The sequence below is a fragment of the Chionomys nivalis genome, chromosome 7 (genome assembly GCF_950005125.1).
Source record: "Chionomys nivalis chromosome 7, mChiNiv1.1, whole genome shotgun sequence".
Lineage (NCBI taxonomy): Eukaryota > Metazoa > Chordata > Mammalia > Rodentia > Cricetidae > Chionomys > Chionomys nivalis.
The window spans coordinates 57,603,059-57,626,205 of record NC_080092.1 but is presented as its reverse complement, the minus strand read 5'-3'; the positions used below and the strand labels follow the sequence as shown (position 1 = coordinate 57,626,205).

General features: G+C 40.1%; 1 protein-coding gene across 1 annotated transcript in view; it reads left to right on the top strand.

Moving 5' to 3' along the window:
- Positions 1–23,147, top strand: part of Cpd (carboxypeptidase D) — a 79,720-nt gene that overhangs the window by 50,372 nt on the left and 6,201 nt on the right. Inside the window, exons 9-19 of the mRNA XM_057773789.1 lie at positions 3,969–4,074; positions 4,513–4,655; positions 6,593–6,762; positions 8,654–8,977; positions 10,897–11,092; positions 13,963–14,098; positions 14,673–14,804; positions 15,593–15,688; positions 15,791–15,855; positions 21,434–21,565; positions 22,625–22,810. Of these exons, the coding sequence (XP_057629772.1) occupies positions 3,969–4,074; positions 4,513–4,655; positions 6,593–6,762; positions 8,654–8,977; positions 10,897–11,092; positions 13,963–14,098; positions 14,673–14,804; positions 15,593–15,688; positions 15,791–15,855; positions 21,434–21,565; positions 22,625–22,810 (1,686 nt within the window). The remainder of the gene's footprint in view (positions 1–3,968; positions 4,075–4,512; positions 4,656–6,592; positions 6,763–8,653; positions 8,978–10,896; positions 11,093–13,962; positions 14,099–14,672; positions 14,805–15,592; positions 15,689–15,790; positions 15,856–21,433; positions 21,566–22,624; positions 22,811–23,147) is intronic.

The window sequence follows — 23,147 nt, the reverse complement described above, 5'->3', positions numbered from 1 at the left end:
GACAGGACTCAAGGCAGGAACCTGGAGGTTGGAGCTGAAGTAGAAACCATGGGGAAATGCTGCTTACTGGTTTGCTCCCCATGGCTTGCTCAGCCTGCTTTCTTATAGCCCTGGAACCACCTGCCCATGAGGTGGCACTACCCACAGCAGTCTGAACCCTCCTACTTCAATCATTAACAACAACAAAAAAGTGCCCTACAGACTTGCCTACAGGCAGCCTGACTGAGGCATGTTCTTAGCTGGAGTTCCTCTTCCCATCTTCCCAGATGTGGCTATGTTGATGTTGAGTTGACAAAAAACAAGCAGCACAACGACCAGCTTTCTCCTCCATTGCATTCTTACGGCTAGAACACAGAATAGCCACACAGCTGTGGCACCCACAAAGCACAGCTGAGCCCTCAGTCTGGGGTGGCAATGTTTCACATTTTGCTCCTTGACTGCCAATTCATTTCCCACTGTGGTGATTCTAAGCCTTTCACCTGACTCCGCGTTTTCTCAGTAGGTGACTTTGTACTGAACAAAAGCAGACCTGCATAAACTGGTGTGAGTCATCCAGATTCCATCTTCGCAGCCATTATGGGTGTCCTCCCTGGCCTATCTTCCTTTTCTGAATCCACTGCATCCTGCCACCGCTGGAGTCTTGTGTCTATCTGCTCTTGCCAATGGGAAGATGGTCATTAAAGTCCTCTGTCTTTGTTCACAGTCTCCTTTTCCTTGGCTAGTAAGCAACTTGGGTAAAAGTAAGGACTCACATAAGCCTTAATGAGCACCCGCAAAGCTGTCTCCCTGGGATTCCGTCTTCATGCTCCCACATTCCTCCAGTATGAATAGTCTTGGCAGAGTTCTGTCAAGACACTGACCAGACAGTGGTGGCTGTGTAGTAGCCATCCTCTAGTATGTCTCCTCATCTGGTACAAGCAAACTTTGTAATTACCAAAATTCTAACCCCAGTACTAGGAAAGATCTTGGAAAAGCAATTAACTGAGTTAAAAAACAGCAGGGCTGGCAAGATAGCTCGGCAGGCAAAGGTGCTGGCTGCTAAACCTGGTGACCTGAGGTCAGTTCCTGGGATGGACCCAGATGGTGAAAGGAGAGAACCAACTTCCGCAAGGTGTTCTCTGACCTCCTCTATACACGCAAATAAGGAAATGGAAAACAATAATAAGATGACTTGTCGTGCATCCATTCCACTTTACTCCATCAGGAGGGCTAGGCAGTGAGAAAGAGCTGATGAGACCTGTAGGAGACAGGTTGTAGAGATCAGGGTGGGAAATCACAGAACAGTGAAGTGCAACCCAAAGGATGGAGCCCAAGATGCTAAACAAGCAGTGGAGCAAATGAGAGCACTGAGATACTGAGAACAGATTTCAAAATGCACACAACTTAAAAGATCTAGTATTGCCAGGTAGTGGTGGCACACGCCTTTAATCCCAGCACTAGGGAGGCAGGGGCAGGTGAATCTGTTAGTTCAACGTCAGCCTGGTCTACAGAGCAAGCTCCAGGAGAAACCCAGTTTCAAAACAAAAAAAAAAAAAAAAACAAACAAAAGGATCTGGCATGATCCAAAGGGATAGACACAGTTTAAAAGGATAGGTACGTTAAAGGGGAGTCTTGAAATGCAGGGCTTCTGGAGGAGAAAGAAAGGGGAGAGAATTAAAGGGGCCTTCTGACAGTTTGTTTAAGAGCAAGAAAAAGAAAAAGGGAAGTGTAGGGTTGTATGAGACAGAAAAGTAGTGTAGAACCCAAAGCCCTGTAATCTCCCACTTCCCCTCAGGGCGAGCAAATAAAACAACTTCATGCAAGTGTTGGACTTTGTTAGACTGACAGGAATCATGTAAAAGAACCCCATAATAGAAAAATGAGCAGAGAGAAATAGCCATGGAGAACAGCTGTAAGAGTTAGGAACTGAATTGTCACGTATATAAACAAGGAAACCCTCTTACTCCAAAAGGCAGTCAGCAGAAGAAAGTTGTAAGTTGGAACACCAAAGAAATTAAGTGTAACCCTGGTAAGTGCTGAAAATTCAAAGCAACATCTTCAGTTGGTCAAACTGTGGAGGCGAGAGGAGGGAGAGGGAGTGATAAGGCTGAGAGTGTACAGCTCACTGATCTTCTTGTCATTTGTACTTCTGGTGTCATATCTACTAAACCAAGGTCACAAAGACTCATTCCTATGCTGAGATTTAGAATCTATTTTTAACTGATTTGAGGTGTTGTGAGGAAGGGTTATAGATTCATTCTTTTGCATGTATTCAGTGTCTTCATACTATTTGTAAAAGATATTCCTTGCCTGTTGAAGTGTTTTGGTGCCCTTGCAAAATATCAGTGACCAGAATAAACTTCCTAGGCCATTCATGTATCACATAGTACCTTCACTGGCTCCTTAGGGCTCTGAGAGTGAAGCAGTCTGCTGGCAGTTAGGGCCTAGAACAGTGGTGTCCATAGTGTGGTTTATACTAGATGGTCTGAGAAGATGGAGGAAGAATGCTAGAAATCTAAATAGATTTCTCAGTGTCCTTTAACTTTTATAAATGTTTGTAATCTACATATTGGTCCACAGTAGAACAGTACTTCTGTGTAATGTAATCTGATGGGTAGGTTGGCATGGATGGACATGGATGGAGTCAGAAAGATAGCAGATCGTGGTACCAGTCTTCAGCAGAAAACCAGAAAGCAAAGTATGGCTGGGTGTGGTGATGCACACCTTTAAGCCCAGCACTTGGGAGGTAGAGGCAACAGGATCTCCATGGTCTACATAGAGAGTTCCAGGATAATGAGGACTACACAGTAAGACCCACACCAAGAAAAGCACATGAACAATTATTACAGTGATCTAAAATAATGGTTTTTATGTGAGTGTGGTGGGATCATATGCCTTTAATGGGCATAGTAAGTTTCTATTAGGAGCTTGTTTATATATTTTAAAGTTAAATGGCTAATTCTCAAGGTGGTAGAAAATTTTTTATATTTTTCTCTTCACTCTATTTTGTCCTTTTTAATTGCCAAGGAAGAAGATGAAACTTTAGCCATCTTTCAGAGTTTAATTTCTTCAGGAAAATTTTTCCCCAGTCAAAAGCCATCTTCTCTCCTCTGGATTCCTGTAGCCCTTATTTGTGCCCCCATGGAACTGTAAATAATTCCACATGTACTTATACCAGGTTCCAGGCTGCATACTAAAGACACCAAGACACAGATTGTTTCCAGGAGTGTTGTTCTAAAAGAAGGAAAATGGCTGGAGAAATGGCAATAAAGAAATAAAAATAAGAAAAAATTCCAGTCTCCCCACTCCATACTAGAATGTCGACTGGCTTGGTCTTGTGTAGGCAGCTGTTGCCGCACCCAGCTCTTAATTTTTATTAATTCTTTTTTTCTTATTATTGTATGTGAATGTATATTGTAGGGCAGGAGAAAGGGGTTGCATGCCATGGCATGTGTGGAGGTCAGAGGACGACTCTGGAGTCAATGTGGATTCCAGGGATCAAACTCAGGTCTCCAGGCTTGTGCAGCAAGAATACCTTTACCCACTGAATCATCTCACTGGCCCTTCATTTTTATTTATTTATTTTTTTAAATATATTTATTTATTTATTATGTATACAATATTCTGTCTGTGTGTATGTCTGTAGGCCAGAAGAAGGCACCAGATCTCATTACAGATGGTTGTGAGCCACCATGTGGTTGCTGGGAATTGAACTCAGGACCTTTGGAAGAGCAGGCAATGCTCTTAACCGCTGAGCCATCTCTCCAGCCCCCCCTTCATTTTTATTAAAAAAAAAAATTCACACAGTGAAAATTCAACAGACATAGAATCGTATACATTGGAGTGTCTCAGACTTTATATGGCCGTGTTCTCCCACTTCACACCCCTTGTGGTAATCTTTGAAAGCTTTTACCTGTATCCATCCAGCACTTTTTTTTTTAAATGTCAATGCAAACAAATAATAGTAAACATTCTTTTTTCTTTTTTAGGAAAATTCCCAGATGTTTCAAGGTAGACCTTGCAAAGATATGAGTGTCCTTAATGAGTATTTTCCTCATGGGATAACAAATGGAGCTAGCTGGTATAATGTCCCAGGTAAAGATCACGGCCTTACAACTTGGGTTTTCTGTTCTCTTGGGTGTTGCTGCTTGTTAATGATCTTCTCCAGTTGTGAGAAAGAACTGTTGTTTTTTAAAAAGGCTCAAATGATTTAAGACATCGCAATAACCTTTTCAACTGTTTTGCAGTTGGTGCTCTTTGAGCTACATAGACATATTGCACTGCAACCTGACCAGTGTACAAATTTTTACCTTCAAATCATTATGGATCTTTCATGTGCTAATGGGAAGACTGCAATACAATGAGTTCTTAATGAAAATACAGCATGTTAACTCTCCCATGAGTTACCACTATTTTTGAGTCATTGCAGAGACAAGATAATTTGGCTTTTTACTAGGAATGATTCTCATCCTGTAGAATCTAAACTATTTAAAATGTATTCCGAATAATGTATTTTTAACTCCTTGTCTTTAGGTGGCATGCAGGACTGGAACTATTTACAGACAAATTGCTTTGAAGTAACTATCGAACTAGGCTGTGTGAAATACCCGTTTGAGAATGAGCTGCCAAAGTACTGGGAACAAAATCGAAGATCTCTAATTCAGTTTATGAAACAGGTAACTACTAGGGAACAAATGGATTTCTTCCAAGACCAAAATGAGTTTTGTGTACATGTAGCTTTTATATAGCAAAGTTAGAATATGTATTTAAAACATTTGTACATTTTAAATGTTGTATGAGTATCTACATATATGTATGTGCACCATGTGTGCAGTGTCCATGGCAGCCATGTGGGTGCTGGCAAGCAAATCCAGGTCCTCTGCAAGAGAAGCTAGTGTTCTTTAACCACTAGCTTCAGTCCCAGAATATTCCTTTTTTAATTCTAGTTTGTTTTAGAATATTTGCCCAATTTCTATATTCCAGTTTGTTTTGTATATTTACCTAGAAAATTTGTGGGTGTAGATGAGTTTATTTGTCTGATTGGGGAAGAGGACAAAAGTTATTAAACAAAGTACCATTTGCTGTAATGGTTAGTGATCCTTTTTTATCCTGCCTTTGTAAAATGCTGACATGGATTAGCTACTCTCCAGCATTTGTTAGGTGATTGGAAGGGTATTTTTCTTATTGTCGTTGATTGATTTGATTGATTGATTGTGTGTGTATATGTACACAAGTGTGTAACAGTTTCCTTTTATTTGAATATGCACGGTGGCCAACAGGTAAAGAGTCTTCAGAAATATGTGAGTGGTTAATTAGAATAACCTAATACGTTAGGCTACCACATTTCTATAGTTTTCCTGAGTTTATACACTAATATTAAAAACATTCTGTGTTATGTATTGACCATGTATAGAGAAGGCAAACAACTGGCACAAAAACACCTACTCCCCAGCTAGGTTTATAACAGTGCTTTTACAGTTTGCTGTGTTTGCTTTATATGAAAAATATACAGATGGATGAACTATTTCAGTGAAAATTAGAGATGTTAGAAATATTTTACCTTTAAATACCTGGACATCTATTTACTTTTAATTATTCATTTATTTAAATTTTATACATATGGATGTTTTGCACATATGGGTGCTTATGGAAGCCAGAAGAAGTAATCAGATCCTCTGAACTGGAGTTACAGGCAGTTGTTAACTGCCATGTGGGTGCTGGGACATGAACCCAGGTCTGCTTTTAACTGCTGAGCCATCTCTCTAGCCCCTAGGCATCTAAAAATAAGAATATTTTCCTATATGGCATCTTTAAATGCTATTATCTCACCTAAGAAAATTATACCAGTTCTCTAATATTACATAATATCTGCTCTATATTCAAATTCCTATGTGCCCTCCATGTAATCTTACAAAGATATTTACAAGCAGAATATGGTACATTTGATTGTTGTATCTCCTTACTCTTTTTAATTTAGAACATTCTTCTGTCTTTTTTTTTTTTTTTTTTTTTTTTTTGGATTTTTCAAGACAGGGTTTCTCCGTAGCTTTTGGTTCCTGTCCTGGAACTAGCTCTTGTAGACCAGGCTGGCCTCCAACTCACAGAGATCCGCCTGCCTCTGCCTCCTGAGTGCTGGGATTAAAGGCATGCGCTACCACCGCCTGGCCATTCTTCTGTCTTAAAGCAGTCCATTTGGAACAGACCTGGCATGTTTTCTTTTGTAGTATCCTATATTGTGAAGTAGTCATAATGTCCTAAAATTTAAAATGTTGTTATGTTCTTCACATGGCCTCTGTTTTCAGAAACAAAAATACATTTTTTTTAATTAAAAATTTCCACCTCCTCCCCGCCTCCCTTTTCCCTCCCCATCCACCCACTCCCCACCACCTATTCCCCTCCCTCTCCCTCTCCAGTCCGAAGAGCAGGGAACCCTAACTGCTCTTCGGACAAAAATAAATTTTAATGAGCATTTACATTTAGCTTTACTCAGAACCCCAAAGTCCTGGTAGCTCCTTTGTTTGCATTATTAGCAATCTGTTATTTTGTATATGAACTCCCAAAGTATTTAGATGATCCTTCCCCTTAAAATCTGGTATTCTTGTTCTTTACCCAGGTTCATCAGGGTGTCAAAGGATTTGTCCTTGATGCCACAGATGGTCGGGGTATATTAAATGCCACCCTCAGTGTTGCTGAAATCAATCACCCAGTGACTACTTACAAAGCTGGAGATTACTGGCGCCTCTTGGTCCCAGGGACTTACAAAATCACAGCATCTGCTCGAGGGTAAGTTGTAAACACTTTCAGATTGGGGCTTGGGGGTAAGACAAACATGGCTCCCTTCTAGAAGGTTATTTCCAGAAAGTCCCAGAGAGTCTGCAACGTGGCGTTCAATGCATGGAGGCTTAGAGCTAGTTTCCCTGCTGAGCACTGCTGCCTGTGGCACTGCCCCATCAGACAGGTCTCTGAGGTCACATTTCTGCCTTCCGGCTCTGATCACCTGCCCTGCAACTTCCCTCACTGTTAGTAGTAGATCTGGGATGTACTTGTTGGAAGAAGGGGGAGAAAAGGCAAATGCTCTGCCGAGTAAATTCATGCTGCCTCACAGAGGACACCATTCTGTAGAAACATATTTGTTCCCTTTTATGGGTTTCAAGCTCTCACATGCATTCATTTCTCTGTGATACATTTACATCATTGCTTCAGTGACAGTTTCTGCTGATTGCAAGCTCTGAGTAAGGCTATTTTCCTCTTATGGGCTTGTTTACCTTTTTATCTGTCTATCTGAAAGACAGGGTCTCATGTAGGCCAGGCTGACCCCAAAACTCCTGTTCCTCTCAAGTGCATGCCCAACTGATTTATTTATTAAAAAGACGATGAGCCTATGACTTGTTTTTTTCTTTTTTTTAGAAAACTAAAACAACCTGATTTTCTTTGTAGTCCTTTACAAGTGGCCTAGAATTGTAAACACTTATTTAATCTGAATCTTCTCTTGTTTTGAGGTAGGAGCTAGTGTAGTTCAGGTTGGGCTTTAAACGTTCCATGTAGTGGAGGTTGACCTTGCTTTTCTGATCCTCCTAGAATGCTAAGGTTACAGGCTTACCACACTCAGATGGTTTTCTTTGTTCTTGATTTAATAAGACCAAGCACTACTGCAGAACATTCCCCTTTCCTTTCTAGCCAACATATTTGTGAAGCTAATCTACCCATCCATTGGAGGAAAGCTAAATATGCAGAGACACTTAGAGTTGTTGGCACCTTTTCTTCTTTCCCACAAAGAACAGGTCTTTAAATATGTAGTGACCCATAAACAAGGTCAGAAGTTCACACTAATGCATTTCAAAGTTATTCTGTTTTTTTTGTTTTGTTTTGTTTTTTTGTTTTTTTAACTTGGCAGAATATTAGAGAAACTAGAGCACCAGGTGTCTGAAAAGCAGGCAGAGTTATCTTTGGTAGAGAATGTCCTAAGTTGCTACCTCAGGCTTTTCCACCCACATACCTTAAAGGCTGATTAGTGGAGTCAGACTCCAGGAGCCACTGGGGATCTGCAGGAGTCTCAACCTGCCATTTGAAATCCCATTTTAATTTTTTTATTATTTTAAGTGTATGAATATTTTGCTGGCATATATGCCTGTGTATGCCTGTTGCCCACAGCAGCCAGAAGAGGGTGTTCGGTCCCTAGAACTAGAATTACTGATGATTGTGAACTCCATGTGGGTCCTGGGATTTGCACCCAGGGCCTCTGGAAGAGCAGCCCGTGAGTGAGTGCTCTTAACCACTGAAATCCTTTTTGTTGTTATTGTTGTTTTATGTTTGTTTTTGTTAGTTTTGAGACAGGGTCTCTCTACATAGCAGAGGCTGTCCTAGAATTCATAGCAACCAGACTGTCCTCAAACACAGAGAATCACCTCCCTATTCCGGAATTAAAGTTGTGTGCCACCATGTCCAGCATGAAATTCTAATTTAAATCTTAGACACACGTCCATATTATACTTTTACCTATGTTTGTTCTTTGTTATTATTTTTTTAATAGTAAGTTGCCTCAGAGTTGAAAACTTGACTCTTTTGGGAACTACATCACATGTATTCCATGGAGTCCTGTATTCTCTGTACACCTCTATTTCCCAGGGCTTGGATACTAAGGAAGTACGGGTCTGATCCGTCTGCTTTATTCTAGGTATAACCCTGTTACCAAGAATGTGACCGTCAGGAGTGAAGGTGCTGTTCAGGTCAACTTCACACTTGTTCGGTCTTCAACAGACGCAAACAATGAATCTAAGAAAGGAAAGGGGGATAGCGCCAGCACCGACGATGCCAGTGACCCCACTACTAAAGAATTTGAAGCATTAATCAAACACCTTTCTGCTGAGAATGGTTTGGAAGGCTTCATGCTAAGTTCATCCTCAGACCTGGCTCTGTATCGATACCACTCATACAAAGACTTATCCGAATTTCTGCGAGGACTGGTGATGAACTACCCACACATTACAAATCTTACCACGTAAGAATCACCTGGTTTTCTTTCACTTTCTTTAAGTGGATTCATGCATGCTTTGCCACATCCAATGGATCTTAGACTTACTTAGAGGTATTTTGGGAGCTGAATGTACAAGAGTTGCAGTCTCACCATTTTCCAAGGAGATTTTTCTGATAGCACCGTCTCGGGTGTGTTGGTGGAAACTGCGTGCTGGGTTAGAGGTGCAGACTGAGCCTTCTAACAGTGAAAGCTTCTCTTCCTAGTGCTTCCTCTGAGTGATCTCACACACTTGCCATGTTCCAGCTGCAAATTTATATTCTGACTAACTGTTGTTTAGCTTGTTTTATTTTGCTAAGGGCAGTGGACACATTTTGGAACTATGACCCTACCTGCCAGTGATCATGTATGAGACTTTTTGTCAAATAGAAAAGAGGCCTGGCTGCTGTCACTGCTGCACTCTGGTCTGTACATAATCTCTCACTGGACACTTTAAAGACATGCTTGGTTGTGACCCTGGAAAGTCCACAGTACTAGCTCACGTCAGAGTGGTGATTGGGACAGCTTTCCCTCCGTTCTGGGGTTTCTCTGCCCAGATTTCTGTGTCATTCTAGGTCTTCGTGCCTTGATACAGCTACTCCAGAACTTCCACCATGAGTTGACTGCTGTGCTTTGCCTGCTGCAGGGAGGACGTTTACCTTTGCCACAGGCTTACAAGCTGCCTTATGCAGACCTCACGAGCATCATTTAGACTTTACTTTTTTTTACTTGTCTCATTGCATTGATTCTTTTAATTTTTCCAGAAACTTTCGCTTCTTAAAGTCTAATTTACAATGTTTATAGATGTAGAACAGTATTTGCAGAGCCAACTGACTTCCTTTATTCAACTGATTTTTTAGCATTTCTGCCTTGTTGGACTCTAAAGTCATTACCCTACTACCACATACAGTTTAGTCTCCTTTTTAAAGATAAAACCCAAATTGAACATTATTCTGCTAACTCAGCTCATTTAATTGTTTGTGTTTGTTTGTTTTAGCTCATTTAATTATTTTAATCCTTCTAATTGAAGGCTTTTTTATTCAAAGGTTTCTTTCTTTTCATTTTATTTTTGGTTTTACAAGACAGGTTTTTTTTGTTTAGCTTTGGCTTTGGAGTCTGTCCTGGAACTCACTCTATAGGCCAGGCTGGCCTCATATTCACAGAGATCCACCTGCCTTTGCCTCCCAAGTGCTGGGTTTCAAAGCATGTGCCACCACTGCCAGGTGCTTTTGAAAATTAGATATTTCCTTAAAATGCAGCATATCTGCCATTGGTAGGGACAGACTTTTTTAGGCACTAAGTGTCACTGAATGGCATCATTAAAAACAGTGAGCTTTTCAATTTAATGCTAATCCATTACTTCTGGCCAGCTCTCATAAATCTTCTGTCGCAGGAAAGAAAGCCAGCTTTGAGCTCAAACCTCTTGTGAAAGTGGAAATTTGATAATTTATTTTGTTTTTATTGACTTAGCTTTTCCTGTCAAACTGATATTGCATTTATTATAAAGTGTATAAACTGTATTATTCATACAGATTAATTTAGATTTTAAAGAGACACTCCTACATTTAGTATATTTAAATATTTCTATAATAAGAGTTGAAGTGGCTCAGTTAGAAGATAGACGCCAGCTAGAGCAGTGTGGTGAGGCATGAGGAGCAGAGTCTGCAGGGCTGCCCAGCAGAGTCATGGGCTCGAGTCTGGTGATGCTCTACTCTTGGTTTACTTCCTTTGCTCAAGGGAAACTATTCCTCCTAAGGTTTTCTGACACTGTGACTTACTCTTTAAAAGACTTTCAAGGGTTTTTGTGCTTTGTTTTCTTCATCTTCGTTTCTATTTTTAGAATCTATAAGTTAAGTTTAACATAACACTTGATTACTTGCTGACTTTTTGTTTCTGACTTATAAAAGTTTGGGACAGAGTGCTGAGTATCGTCACATTTGGTCCCTCGAAATCTCCAATAAACCCAACATGTCAGAACCTGAAGAACCAAAGATTCGTTTTGTTGCTGGTATCCATGGAAATGCTCCAGTTGGAACGGAACTGCTTTTGGCTCTGGCAGAATTTCTTTGCCTGAATTACAAAAAGAACCCAGTTGTTACCCAAGTAAGAGAATAGCCTGTTTTGCCATTCTTTGAAGACAAAGCTTTGGGATCATTGACTTCAAGGCACCATTTAAAATTTTTAAGTTTCTTACTAGATTTTACACAGCCACTTTGAGTACATGTGTCACTGTGAGAAAAAGAACAGCCTTTGGATACAGTCAGTGTTCGTAGTGTCTTTCTAGTGTATTTCTTTGTATTAGTCCTAAAAGTTTGCCTTTAGTCCTGTACTCCTTTAAGCTGAGGCTCCTTTTAACCTTGCCCACAATTCTGTGCAAATGAACTATACTGGAAAGTAGAGTGAAAGACATAATTCTTTTTGCCTTTTCATATAATATATAAAATCATTGGGACTCTTGGCTGCATGTAATTGTATACAAACTGATACAACATTATCTTATTTAGCGATCTGTGGCTGTAGAAAAGAAGTTTGTCCTAGGAGCTTAGGCATATATGACTAAGAAGCCTTGCTTTGTGTTTTCTTAGGGAAAGCAGGGCAAGAACACTCAGTAATTAGCACTGCCTGTACTGAATTTAGGAAAAGTGGGAAGAACTAATACTTGTTGAATGCACACTGACTGTGCCAAGCACTATTGCCCAGAACTTTGTACACATTGTTGTTCGTTACTCATCCTTTCAAGGATGGGGATCTCTAGTCCATACAGTGAAGACAGAAATAGAGGTGTTTGTTAATTTACAAAACATCTGGAAGCCCGTAATTAAACCAACAAACATAAACCAACATATAAAGGCTAGTATTAATGTTCTTTTTCTTGTAATGAAAAACAAACACCAAGTGTATCTTGCTATAAAGGCCACACAGTGCAGCTATATTGCACCACCCTCCCCCAGAGAGACTGGGAAAGAACTGGTGTCTTGATTAGGATCAGAAGGAACCTGTATGCCTAATTGAAATCAGACTTAATAAAAAATTATTTTATCATCTCTAGCAAAGCAAATTTCATTAGCAACTTTTACAGGTTGCAAAAGTATCTCCCAGACACTTGTTTATTATTTATTAAAATGAGATGGTATAAGATAGTGAAACCCCTGGCTACATATTAGAAATACCTCAGAGCCTTTAAAAACACCAGTACTTGGACTTCATCCTCAGAAGGTATCAATATTTCTTTTATAACTTCTTAGGCGTCCTTCCCCACAAACAAACAAACAAACAAAAACAATTGTCACAGCTTTTTAGACTGTTTGTTTATTTGTTTGAGACAGTTTTACTATATAGCTAAGGTTGGCTTCGAACTTGCTATATAGCCCAAGTTGGCTTCAAACTTAACATTGGCCTCTCTGGGGTACATAACATTGCCCCCTCTGGGGTTTAGGCATGTACAATCATACACTACAGATCAAAATCAGGACCTTGTATATGTTAGGCACATGTTCTACCACTGAGTTATACCCCAGCCGAGGTTGTTCTTATATATAGCTAAACTTGTACCTGTTGGTCTTATGGTGATAAGGGACCATATCATAGTTAAAATACTTTAATAGGAATCACAAAGCTCTTGAAGCCAATTTGGGATATAGTAGAACCTGCCAAAAGAGAAATGAGGAGACAGGATTCAGAGATTCTGTTGAGTAGGTCTGTGGTGAATCATAAATTATCTTAGAAAGAATCGCCCAAAGGCAGAGATTTAGAAGCCAGTGAGTTAAAAGGTCTCATGTATTTTCAGGAAGAAAGGATTTAGTATGCCTCTTGCTTTGAAGGGATGGGAGCGCATATATATATATATGCATATATATATATATAAATTTCAGGAGAAGGAGGTGGCCAGTCAAAGTGGGTCCAAAATCAGGAAGCACAGACATGAAGCAGTCTGCTTGCTTTCTCATTTTTTTTTAAATATATTTTTTAATATTTATTTATTATGTATACAATATTCTGTCTGTGTGTATGCCTGCAGGCCAGAAGAGGGCACCAGACCCCATTACAGATGGTTGTGAGCCACCATGTGGTTGCTGGGAATTGAACTCAGGACCTTTGGAAGAGCAGGCAATGCTCTTAACCTCTGAGCCATCTCTCCAACCCTTGCTTTCTCATTTTTATTCTGAGACCCTGGTCTGTGGGATGGTGCCACGCTGAGGGTGGGTTCACTTAAATTTCTCTAAAAGCACCCCCACAGGCATTTCCAGAGGTATGTTCCTGAGGTGAGTCTAAATCTAGTCAAAATGATGGTGAAGATTAAGTATAGCACTATTAGAAATATGTAGACTGAAGCCCTCAGAAATGATTTCATGTCACACATAGAGGTATTAATGCCTGTGGAGTATCTGGAGGAGAAATTACAGCAAGGCAGATGAACCTACCTACCTTGGGTTTTTGGACATGCTATTTCAGCTCTCCTAGTCTAAGAAGGCATTGACATTTTCAGATTTTACATTCCCACTTTTAATCCAGAAAAGAGTCCCGCCATTATTATTAAGTTAGTGACCAGCAATTGTTTTCTATTGGGGGCCAGATATATTTATATTTATACTTCTATTTATAGGAGCAGACATCCTGTAGCTACTCAGTCCCATCATTATAATACACAAAAGTAAACATAAATGAATGGGTTTGGCTATTCCAGTAAAAACTTAAACAGAAAAGCACCCAGCAATCTGGATTTTGCCTCCCTGGGGTGCTTCTATGACCCGTATTTGGTACCAAGACACAGGAACATTAGTTATACAGTATTGTCTCATTTTTAAAAAATAAAAATTGAAGCAAATGAGAATTCTATTTTACATTTTAGTTTCTTTTAGTGTTCTGCCATTTAAAATAACTATTTAAAGTGAACAATAAAGACTGTATTTAGGGGGAAGTGTCTATCAATTCCACATAGAGCTAATGAACTCTTGATTTCTTTTTCATTTTAGTTGGTTGACAGGACTAGAATTGTGATTGTACCTTCTCTAAATCCAGATGGGCGAGAGCGAGCACAAGAGAAAGAGTGTACCTCAAAGACTGGGCAAACCAATGCCCGTGGCAAAGACCTAGACACTGACTTCACAAGTAAGACTCAATTTTAGGTCATTAAAGTACTTGGAGGATAACTTTCTATACTAGGAGACTGATCCACTTTGTAGATGAGGAATGGGGTGGTACTTGTCTAAGTAGTGAGTGTGAAATATAAATCAATACAGACATCCAGAAAATATCTTGAATTTTTTCCCTTTCACTTTGACAGATATCCAGGAAAATATTTTCAATTTTTTGCCTTTCACTTTGATAAATAATTGAAGCTTTGTATTTTATTTTTTGAAAAAAGGTTAGGATTATTGGGGTGTTCTAATGTGTATAGAGGTAACAAAGGCCCTCTTTCTCTCTACCTTTCTGAATATGTGTATGTACACAGGGTATTTGCGTGTTGTTATATATAATGTTACTAATGTGCACACATGATCTCAAACTATGCACAACTCAATAACTTGCCTGTGAGAACATGTCTTTTTTTGCTTGAGGTAGCATGTGGAGAGACAGTTGCCCACAAGTTTTGTAAGCAAGAGTTATATGGAATTCAAATACAGTATTTCTTTATGTTTTCACTAAAATTTAGAACTTGGTATTTAACTTTTCTCTTTTTTAGGTAATGCTTCCCAACCAGAGACCAAAGCCATCATTGAAAACTTGATTCAAAAACAGGACTTTAGCCTTTCCATTGCTTTAGACGGTGGTTCTGTGCTGGTCACATATCCCTATGACAAGCCAGTCCAGACAGGTATGTTCAGTATCAGGGCACACATGTAGTATTTAAGCCTTGTAGGAAATTCCAAGTCACTAAGTAATATCCCTTCTAAATGTTTCTCAGTAGTGAGAAACGTTAGTAGTGGTTTGCTCTCTGCTCAAATGATCAGCCTCAGATAATTGTCCATCCTGTACTTGAAGAATTGGGGCAGATTGGAGAGGGAAGGCCTGACCAAGGCCAAGCTACATGAGTAGCAGGATCTAGTCACATCTGTTCAGTGTGGTCTGCAGTCATATTTTGAGGAATTGGTGTTTGTAGAACATGAGAATATCAAAAGGAGTGTGGCACAGTGCCAGATGCTCATGGTATCAGGCTAAGCACTCCCTCCCATGCTTGACACCTTGCCTAGTGGGCTGTGCCTCGTGTTAAGCTAAACAGTTGCTTGTTGAAGTTCTGCCAGCTCACAGCATATGCAGAGAGTTTGAGTTATTTTCAATGCAGTTACAAGGGACATTGCTGTTAGGCCCCAGCTGTCCATAGCTGAGGTATAATAAACTGAAAGAAGAGTCTATCTCAGTATAGTAAGTAGCTTGTTGTATAAACTCACTGTATTTTTTTAATGTAAGCAAGATGTTTGCTCCAAAGTATGAGTATCTTGAGCTAAACAAAACAATATTGTTATTTATGGTAGCTCCCTCATAAACTTCAGTGGGGTGCAGAACTTACTAGAGGGAGAGAAAGAGGACTTGAATCTGCAATACTGAACTTGAACAAAATCTTTCCAATTTCTCCACTGACTTTCAAATTTTTCTTCTTGGTAGTGGAAAACAAAGAAACTTTAAAGCATTTGGCATCTCTTTATGCAAATAACCATCCGTCGATGCACATGGGTCAGCCCAGTTGCCCAAATAAGTCAGGTAGGCATTTCCCTACCCTGTGATGCTCGTTTTAGTTGATTGCTTTGGGGAGAAGAGAGCCTGTTGGTCTTGTTGATCGTACATCTCTCAATGGTTTTACAGATGAAAACATCCCAGGAGGAGTGATGCGTGGAGCAGAGTGGCACAGCCATCTAGGCAGCATGAAGGTATGTTTCCGAGAACACGGGTAGAGTGGGCTTCAGACTCGTGATCATTGAATGAAAATGCAGGTTCTTTTTCTAAGACAGGGAAGTGATTGGCATCTGCCTTGTGACTTTCTCAACATGTTTTTGCCTTAAATTAACCTGACAGTCATCTTCTATTTTAAACATTCTTTTTTTTTTTTTTTTTTTTTCGGTTTGGTTTTTCGAAACAGGGTTTCTGTGTAATAGTCCTGCCTGTCCTGGTTTTCACTTTGTGGACCAGGCTGGCCTTGAACTCACTGAGATCCACCTGCCTCTGCCTCCCAAGTGCTGGGATTAAAGATGTGTGCCACCACTACCATTCTTAACTACATAACTTAATAACATTAACTATAGTACAGTCTTGTACAACCACTACTAAATCTACTCCCTGTTCTCCCTTTCCACAGCCCCTGGTAACCTCTACTTCTGTGTCTAGGAATTTGCCCATTCTAAATATCTCATAAAAAGACTTACATGGTAATCCTTTTGTATCTAACTTCTTATATTAACATAATTTTTGAAGCTTATCCATTTTATACCACATATTACATACCTTTAGAACAAAATATTATTCTATTATACACAGTATATTTTGTTTATGTGTTGATAGACACGGCATATAGTGTCCTTAAGCCTAACTTTTCATTTTGAGTGGAGAACTAGGAATAGCATTGCTAGGTATTGTTTTGATTCTATTTTCAATGTTCTGAAGAACCGCCAAGCTTTTCCATAGCATCTCTGCCATCTTACATCCTATCAGCAGTGTTCAAAGATTCCGTCTTCATCTTCTGTATATCCTGAACAATGCTTGTTACTTTAAATTTCTATCCTGTCAGACATAGCATCATCTCATTGTGGTTTTGACTTTCATTTCCCTGATGGCAAATGATATTGGACTACTTCTTTATGTGCTTGTTGGCTATTTGTGTCACATCTCTGGAGAAGTATCTATCCAATCTTCTATTCGTTTCACAGTCAGGTTTGAGCTAGCAGGGGGCACAAGTGCTTTTTGCCAAGCTTGACTCTCTGAGTTCAATTCCCAAAATGTACATAGTAGAAAGAAGAACCAACTTGTCTCCTGACCTCCACACATGTAACATGACATAGATGCATACACAATGTTAATTTTAAAAATTTAACTGGAGGCTGGAGAGATGACTTAGTGGTTAAGAGCCCTGGCCCCTTTCAATGGACTCAGGTTTGATTCTTGGTACTCACACGGAAGCTAACAACCATCTGTAACTCCAGTCCTAGGGCGTCCAGTGCCCAATTCTGGACTTCTTGGATACTGCACACACATGGACAGACATACTTACAGGAAGAACAGCATTCATACGCATAAAATAAGAATGAAATTAAAACATTTTAGTTACTTGGGTTGTTAGTTTTCCACATACTCTACATACTAAAGCCTTATCATGTATATGACTTGCAAATAGTTTCAACTACCATCCTATAGGCTGCCTTTTAACTTTAATAAAAATTACATCTACTTGGAGGTGGAGACAAACACGTGCTACTTGTGGAAGCAAGAGAACAACTTGTGGGAGTCAGTTCTTTCCTTCCCCCATGTGGGTCCTAAGATGGAATTCCGGCTGTCAGTCTTGGTGACAATTGCATTTACTTGCTGGGCCATCTCTCTGGACATTTTCCACTTTCTTTTTTTGTTTGTTTGTTTTTTGATATTTTTTTTTATTTGTTTGGTTGTTATTGTTGTTTTTTCAAGATAGGGTTTCTCTGTGTATCCCCGGAACTCACTCTGTAGACTAGGCTGGCCTCAAACTCAGAGATCTGCCTGCTCTGCCTTCCGAGTACTGGGATAACAGGTGTGCACCACTACCGCCTGACCCTTTTTTACATTCTTGATCATGCCTTTTTGACAGGCAAAGTTTTTTTTAATTGATGTTCAATTTATTCTTTCTAAGAATTTGTTGGCTATTAAGACTCTGTTTTTCTTGTCAGAGTTTATGGCTTTAGCTCTTGAGGCTGTTGAAGTTCATTTTGTGCATGGTGTGAGGCAAGAGCTTGGTTCTGTGGGAAGGTAGGGATCTAGTTGTCTTGTTGGAGGGAGGCCACTTGTTCGTTTCCCTGCTGCTCAGAACCCATATTATTTAAAACACTACTTGGCCCATTAGCTCTAGCTTCTTATTGGCTAACTCTTAAATTATTTATTTAACCCATTTCTAGTAATCTGTGTATCCCACAAGGCTGTGGCTTACTGGATAAAGTTCCAGGCATCTGTCCAGCGGGGCTATATGGCTTCTCTCTGACTTCACCTCCTTTCTCCCAGCATTCCATTTAGTTTTTCCCCACCTAGCTCTGTTCTGCTGTAGCTCTGCTGTAGGCCTAAAACAGTTCCTTTGTTCACCAATGATATTCACTGCATACAGAGGTGAATCCCATATCAGTCTTTTGTCAAAAAATGTCTTTCCTCCTCTGTGAGTTTGAGACCAGCTTGGTCTACAAGAGCTAGTTCCAGGATAGGCTCCAAAACCACAGAGAAACCCTGTCTCGAAAAAAAAACAAACAAACAAACAAAAAAAAAGTCTTTCCTCATTGGATGGTCTTGATGTCCTTTCAGAAAGCCTTTGAACACAGATGTGTGGGTTGCCCAGACTTGCTTTTCCCTGGGTCTACAGCCTACCCTTTGTTTGTTACAGCTTTGTAATAACATTCAGAACCAGGGTTCATAAGCCCTTTGGCTTTGTTCTTCTTAAGGGTTGTTTGGGCTATTCAAGGGTTCTTGCAATTCTAGCTGAACCTGAAATTGACTTTTCTTTTTCTGTATAAAAGGCTGTTTGGATTTTACTTAGGAGTTGTGTTGAATCTATAGATCTTCTCTCTGACAGTTAGCAAGTGATTAACTGGTCATTGGTTCATGTGGGCAACATAAAATTGACTTCATTCCTATTTCTTTATTCCCTTATTTTTTAAGAATTTACTATATGGGGGGGGTGCTAGTGAGCTAGTTCATCGGTTAAGAACACTGACTGCTCTTCCAGAGGACCCAGCATGTGGGTGTTGGGAACATACTGGTTCACAGCCACCTGTAATTCCAGTTCCAGGACATCTGATACATGATGACCTCTGTGAACACTTCATACATGTGGTGAATTTAGGTACATGCAGGCAAAACATACAAACACAAAAGATAAATTTTTAAAAATTTTTTTAAAGAATTTACTATGTAGGAGGCATTTGCTCTGTTAATGATAAATAAAATATTTTCCAAGGCCTATTGAACAAGTAGCTGTCCAGAATTAATTGGTTTGATCTAGAAGTGAGCATCTTTCCACATGTTATGAAAATTTAAAGACAGAAAATATTATACCTAGTCAGAGCCCCAGCCTTCCCTTTCTTTGGAGATAGCATTTGCGATACAGAGGTGGTGAAGTGGGTGTTCAGAAAGGTTTAGGGCATACACTAAGGCCAGGAAGAAGTTCACTGAGCAGCCATTATCAGACAGAGACAAGAATGAAAAGAGTTTGGGACTTTGAATTAGTGTGTTTTAATAAGGAATGGAAGACCTTTGAAGGTTTTGAGCAAGGATACGGTGACATGATCAGAGCTGTGCTATTAAGAAATTAAGTTCATAATAGTGGGCTAGGATACTTTGGAAGGAGGAACTGCAAAGAAGCTGGTTTGAAATAGTCTAGACAAGAAGTAATTAAAGAAGGGTTTTGATTAGGGTAGTGACAATAGGCTAGGAACCAAGTGTTGAAAGTTTACTCTTGGTATTGAAGTAGAGTTGGCAGGATCATGGATGATAGTGAGACAAGTCAAAGATGAAGTTTCTGGACAATAACCCTAAGGCTTCAGTAGTGGCCTGAATACCTTGGCAGTGACCAACGGCTCTCCAGTTGAACTTAAGATGCGTTCAACAAAAGGGAAATCATGCCTAGTATGAGAAACCTAGGCTACTCAGGGCTAGTGAAGTCAAGGATCTTGGGAGAGAAACTACAACTACCACAACCCCTAATTACATTCTAAGTACTTGTCCTGACACCCACAGAGAAGTGTGCTCTTCGACCCTCATCAAGGAAACCTTTCTTTGCAACAGATGGAGACCATTACAGAAAACCACAACCAGTCAGAATACAGAGTTGCAGTGCCCAGTCCCAATAGATAAATCTATACAAACAACTCTAGCACCTACAGGTTTCGGGAACATTACAGACGAGAGAGCAAGATTTCAAGAGCCAGAGCATCAAGGAGTTTGTGTGAGGTTGTCTCTCCTAGTAACGTCAGAAGCTACACCCATAAAAATCTCACCAACATGACTACCTAAATATGAGCTACTGAACAAGGACAACCACAGTAAACATGCTAAAGTGGATGGGGGAACCACAGAGCCTCACCCTGTACGAGAACTGCATGTGCCGTGTCGGGTGGTGGTGGCACACACCTTTAATCCCAGCACCCAAGAGACAGAGGCAGGTGGATCTCTGCGAGTTTAAGGCCAGCCTGGTCTACAGCGTGCGTTCCAGGACAGCCAGAGCTACACAGAGAAACTGTCTTGAAAATCAAAAACAACAAAAAAGAACTACAGGCAACTAAGGAATGCTTAGAATGGAAGATATAGTAGTCCCCAAAGAACAACACACCGACTGGTTCTCTAATACCACACCAACTGGGTATATCCCAAATAGTTGGCCTTGGAAACACATATATTAGTAACATTATATAGACTGATAAGGTTATATTTCAATGAAAAATGAGGTCTTGGATTTTAAAGAGAGCAAGGAGGGGGTCTATGGGAAGGTTTGTAAGAAGAAAAGAGAAGGGAGAAATTATATGATTACATTATAATCTCACAAAATAAGAGAAAAAAATGGTATAACTGCAGAAATGATGAAGTTTCATGACGATGTGAGGAAGTTAGTTAATATCATTGGGTAAATGAAAAAAAGAACAACTTGAAGGAGGAAGTGGCAAGTAAAGTTTGAAATCTGTCTGCACAAGTGGTTCCTGCACTTGACTAAGTGCTTGGCTCTGGCCATGGTCATTGTCACAGCAGGCTCATACTGATTGGTCAGGCCCATGTGCTTGTCCTCTACCTCCACTGCCATGGCAGCAACAGGAGAGTTCTAGAATTGAAAGGGAAGCTGGCTGTCCACGTGGACTCATTTGTTCAACAAACCCCAATAAACATCATCTATACTTAACAGCACTGTGGGAGAACTGCCACTTCAGAATGAACCAGACATAGTCACTGTCCTGTTTGTGACATTGTCATCATCATCATCATCATCATTATTATTATTATTTTGGTTTTTTGAGACAGGGTTTCTCTGTGTATCTCTGACTGTCCTGGAACTCACTCTTTAGACCAGGCTGACCTCGAACTCACAGAATCTGCCTGCTTTTGCCTCCCTGAGTGCTGAGATTAAAGGCGTGTGCCATCATTGCCCAGCTTGTGACCCATTATTATATATGGTGATTTATGTATATTCTAAAATGCATCACAAATGCTACTTACATCATCCAGTTCTTTTTATTCCATTTGTTTACTAAGCTAATTTTTGCATGTACTAATCTGATTCTGAACTTTTTATTTCAGGATTATAGTGTTACCTATGGCCATTGCCCAGAAATCACCGTGTACACAAGCTGCTGCTACTTCCCTAGTGCAGCTCAACTCCCTGCCTTGTGGGCAGAGAACAAGAGGTCTCTCCTTAGCATGTTGGTGGAGGTGAGCTTGTTTTGAGTTATTTGTTTCCCTCTGATACTGAGGATCAAACCCAAAGCCTCATACATGCTAGGCTTCATCAGAGGATAAAAAATAAAAACCATTATTAAACCTTTATAAAACTATAGAGAGAATGATTTTGTTCATGTTTGTGTGTGGTGTTGGGGTATGTGTTTGCATGCCGTTAATACATGGGCCATCATATACATGTGTACATGGGCAAGTGAATGTCAGAGGTTGAGCTCACTTCCCACTGTATATACTGAGACAGGATGTCTCGCTGTGCCCAAAGCTCATTAGTCTAGCTGGTCTAGCCAGCCATCTTACCCCAGGGATCCCTGTCCCTGCCTCCTGAGCATTGGATCACAGGTGGGCTGCCATGTTCACCTGGCCTTTTACATGGGTTGTGGGGATCTGAACTCCAGCCCCCATCTCGCTGGGGTGGAAAGCACTCTCTTCCTCTGAGCCATCTCCCCAGCCTGAATTTTGTTCATCTTTTCATTGCCAAAATAGATGCCATGTGTGCAACATATCTTGAACCTGCTATGCCTGGGAGCTTCATGTTCTTCCAGCTGAGGATCGCAAAGTTACAGTCACTGTACCATGCGAGAAATAGTTCAAGGCGTTTGAAGACTGGCTTCTAATGCTTTAGGCTTTCAGAGTTCTTTCTCTTACCTCTGGCTCTGAAGCACTGACTGATGGGCAAATGTGGTCAGGGTCAGTGGGGATGAAGGGTAACCGAGGCTGCATGCAGTACCAAGAACCCTTTGCATACTCATTAAGCACACTACTACTGATCTATAATACACCATTAAACCCCTACGTCTTTTTAGACAGGGTTGCTAATTTGATGAGTAGCCTTAAACTGTTTTCTGTGTCTACCTCCTAAGTAGCTAGGATTATAGGATGTGCCTCACTTATAACTACAAGGGCTTTGTTGTTGTTGTTTTGTGTAGGGAGTGTGTGTGTTTGTTTGGCTGATTTTGATCAAGCCTCAAGCAGTCACCTGTAAAATATCTGCTAATATTGTGAAAACATAAATTATGTTAATATTTTTTTCAGGTCCACAAAGGAGTTCATGGGTTGGTTAAAGACAAGGCTGGTAAACCGATCTCTAAAGCAGTCATTGTACTCAATGAAGGAATAAAAGTGCACACAAAAGAGGGGGGTTATTTCCATGTGCTTTTAGCTCCCGGTGTCCATAATATCAATGCCATTGCTGAAGGGTACCAGCAGCAGCATTCACAGGTGAGAGTGTGGGTAATAGCATTTATGTATTATTTTGAAACTCTTGTTAGAAAGCTTGAAAGGAATAAAGAAATGAAAAGTGTCTCCACCTCTTGAGAACAGCAGCTGTCATCTTTTTGTTGCCAAAAGGTAGTTTTCTGTTCCTCAGCAACAAAGGAAAAACTTGCATAGCATTTTGTACAGTGTAGATGACACTCAGCTGCCTTCCTGGTTTGCTTTATAAGCCCAAAAGCGTTAAGTGAAACAGGGCTGTGATATACCATAAGTGGCTTTTTGAAATTTTTTTGTTTGTTTGTTGTTGTTTTTTTTTTTTTTTTTTTTTTCGAGACAGGATTTC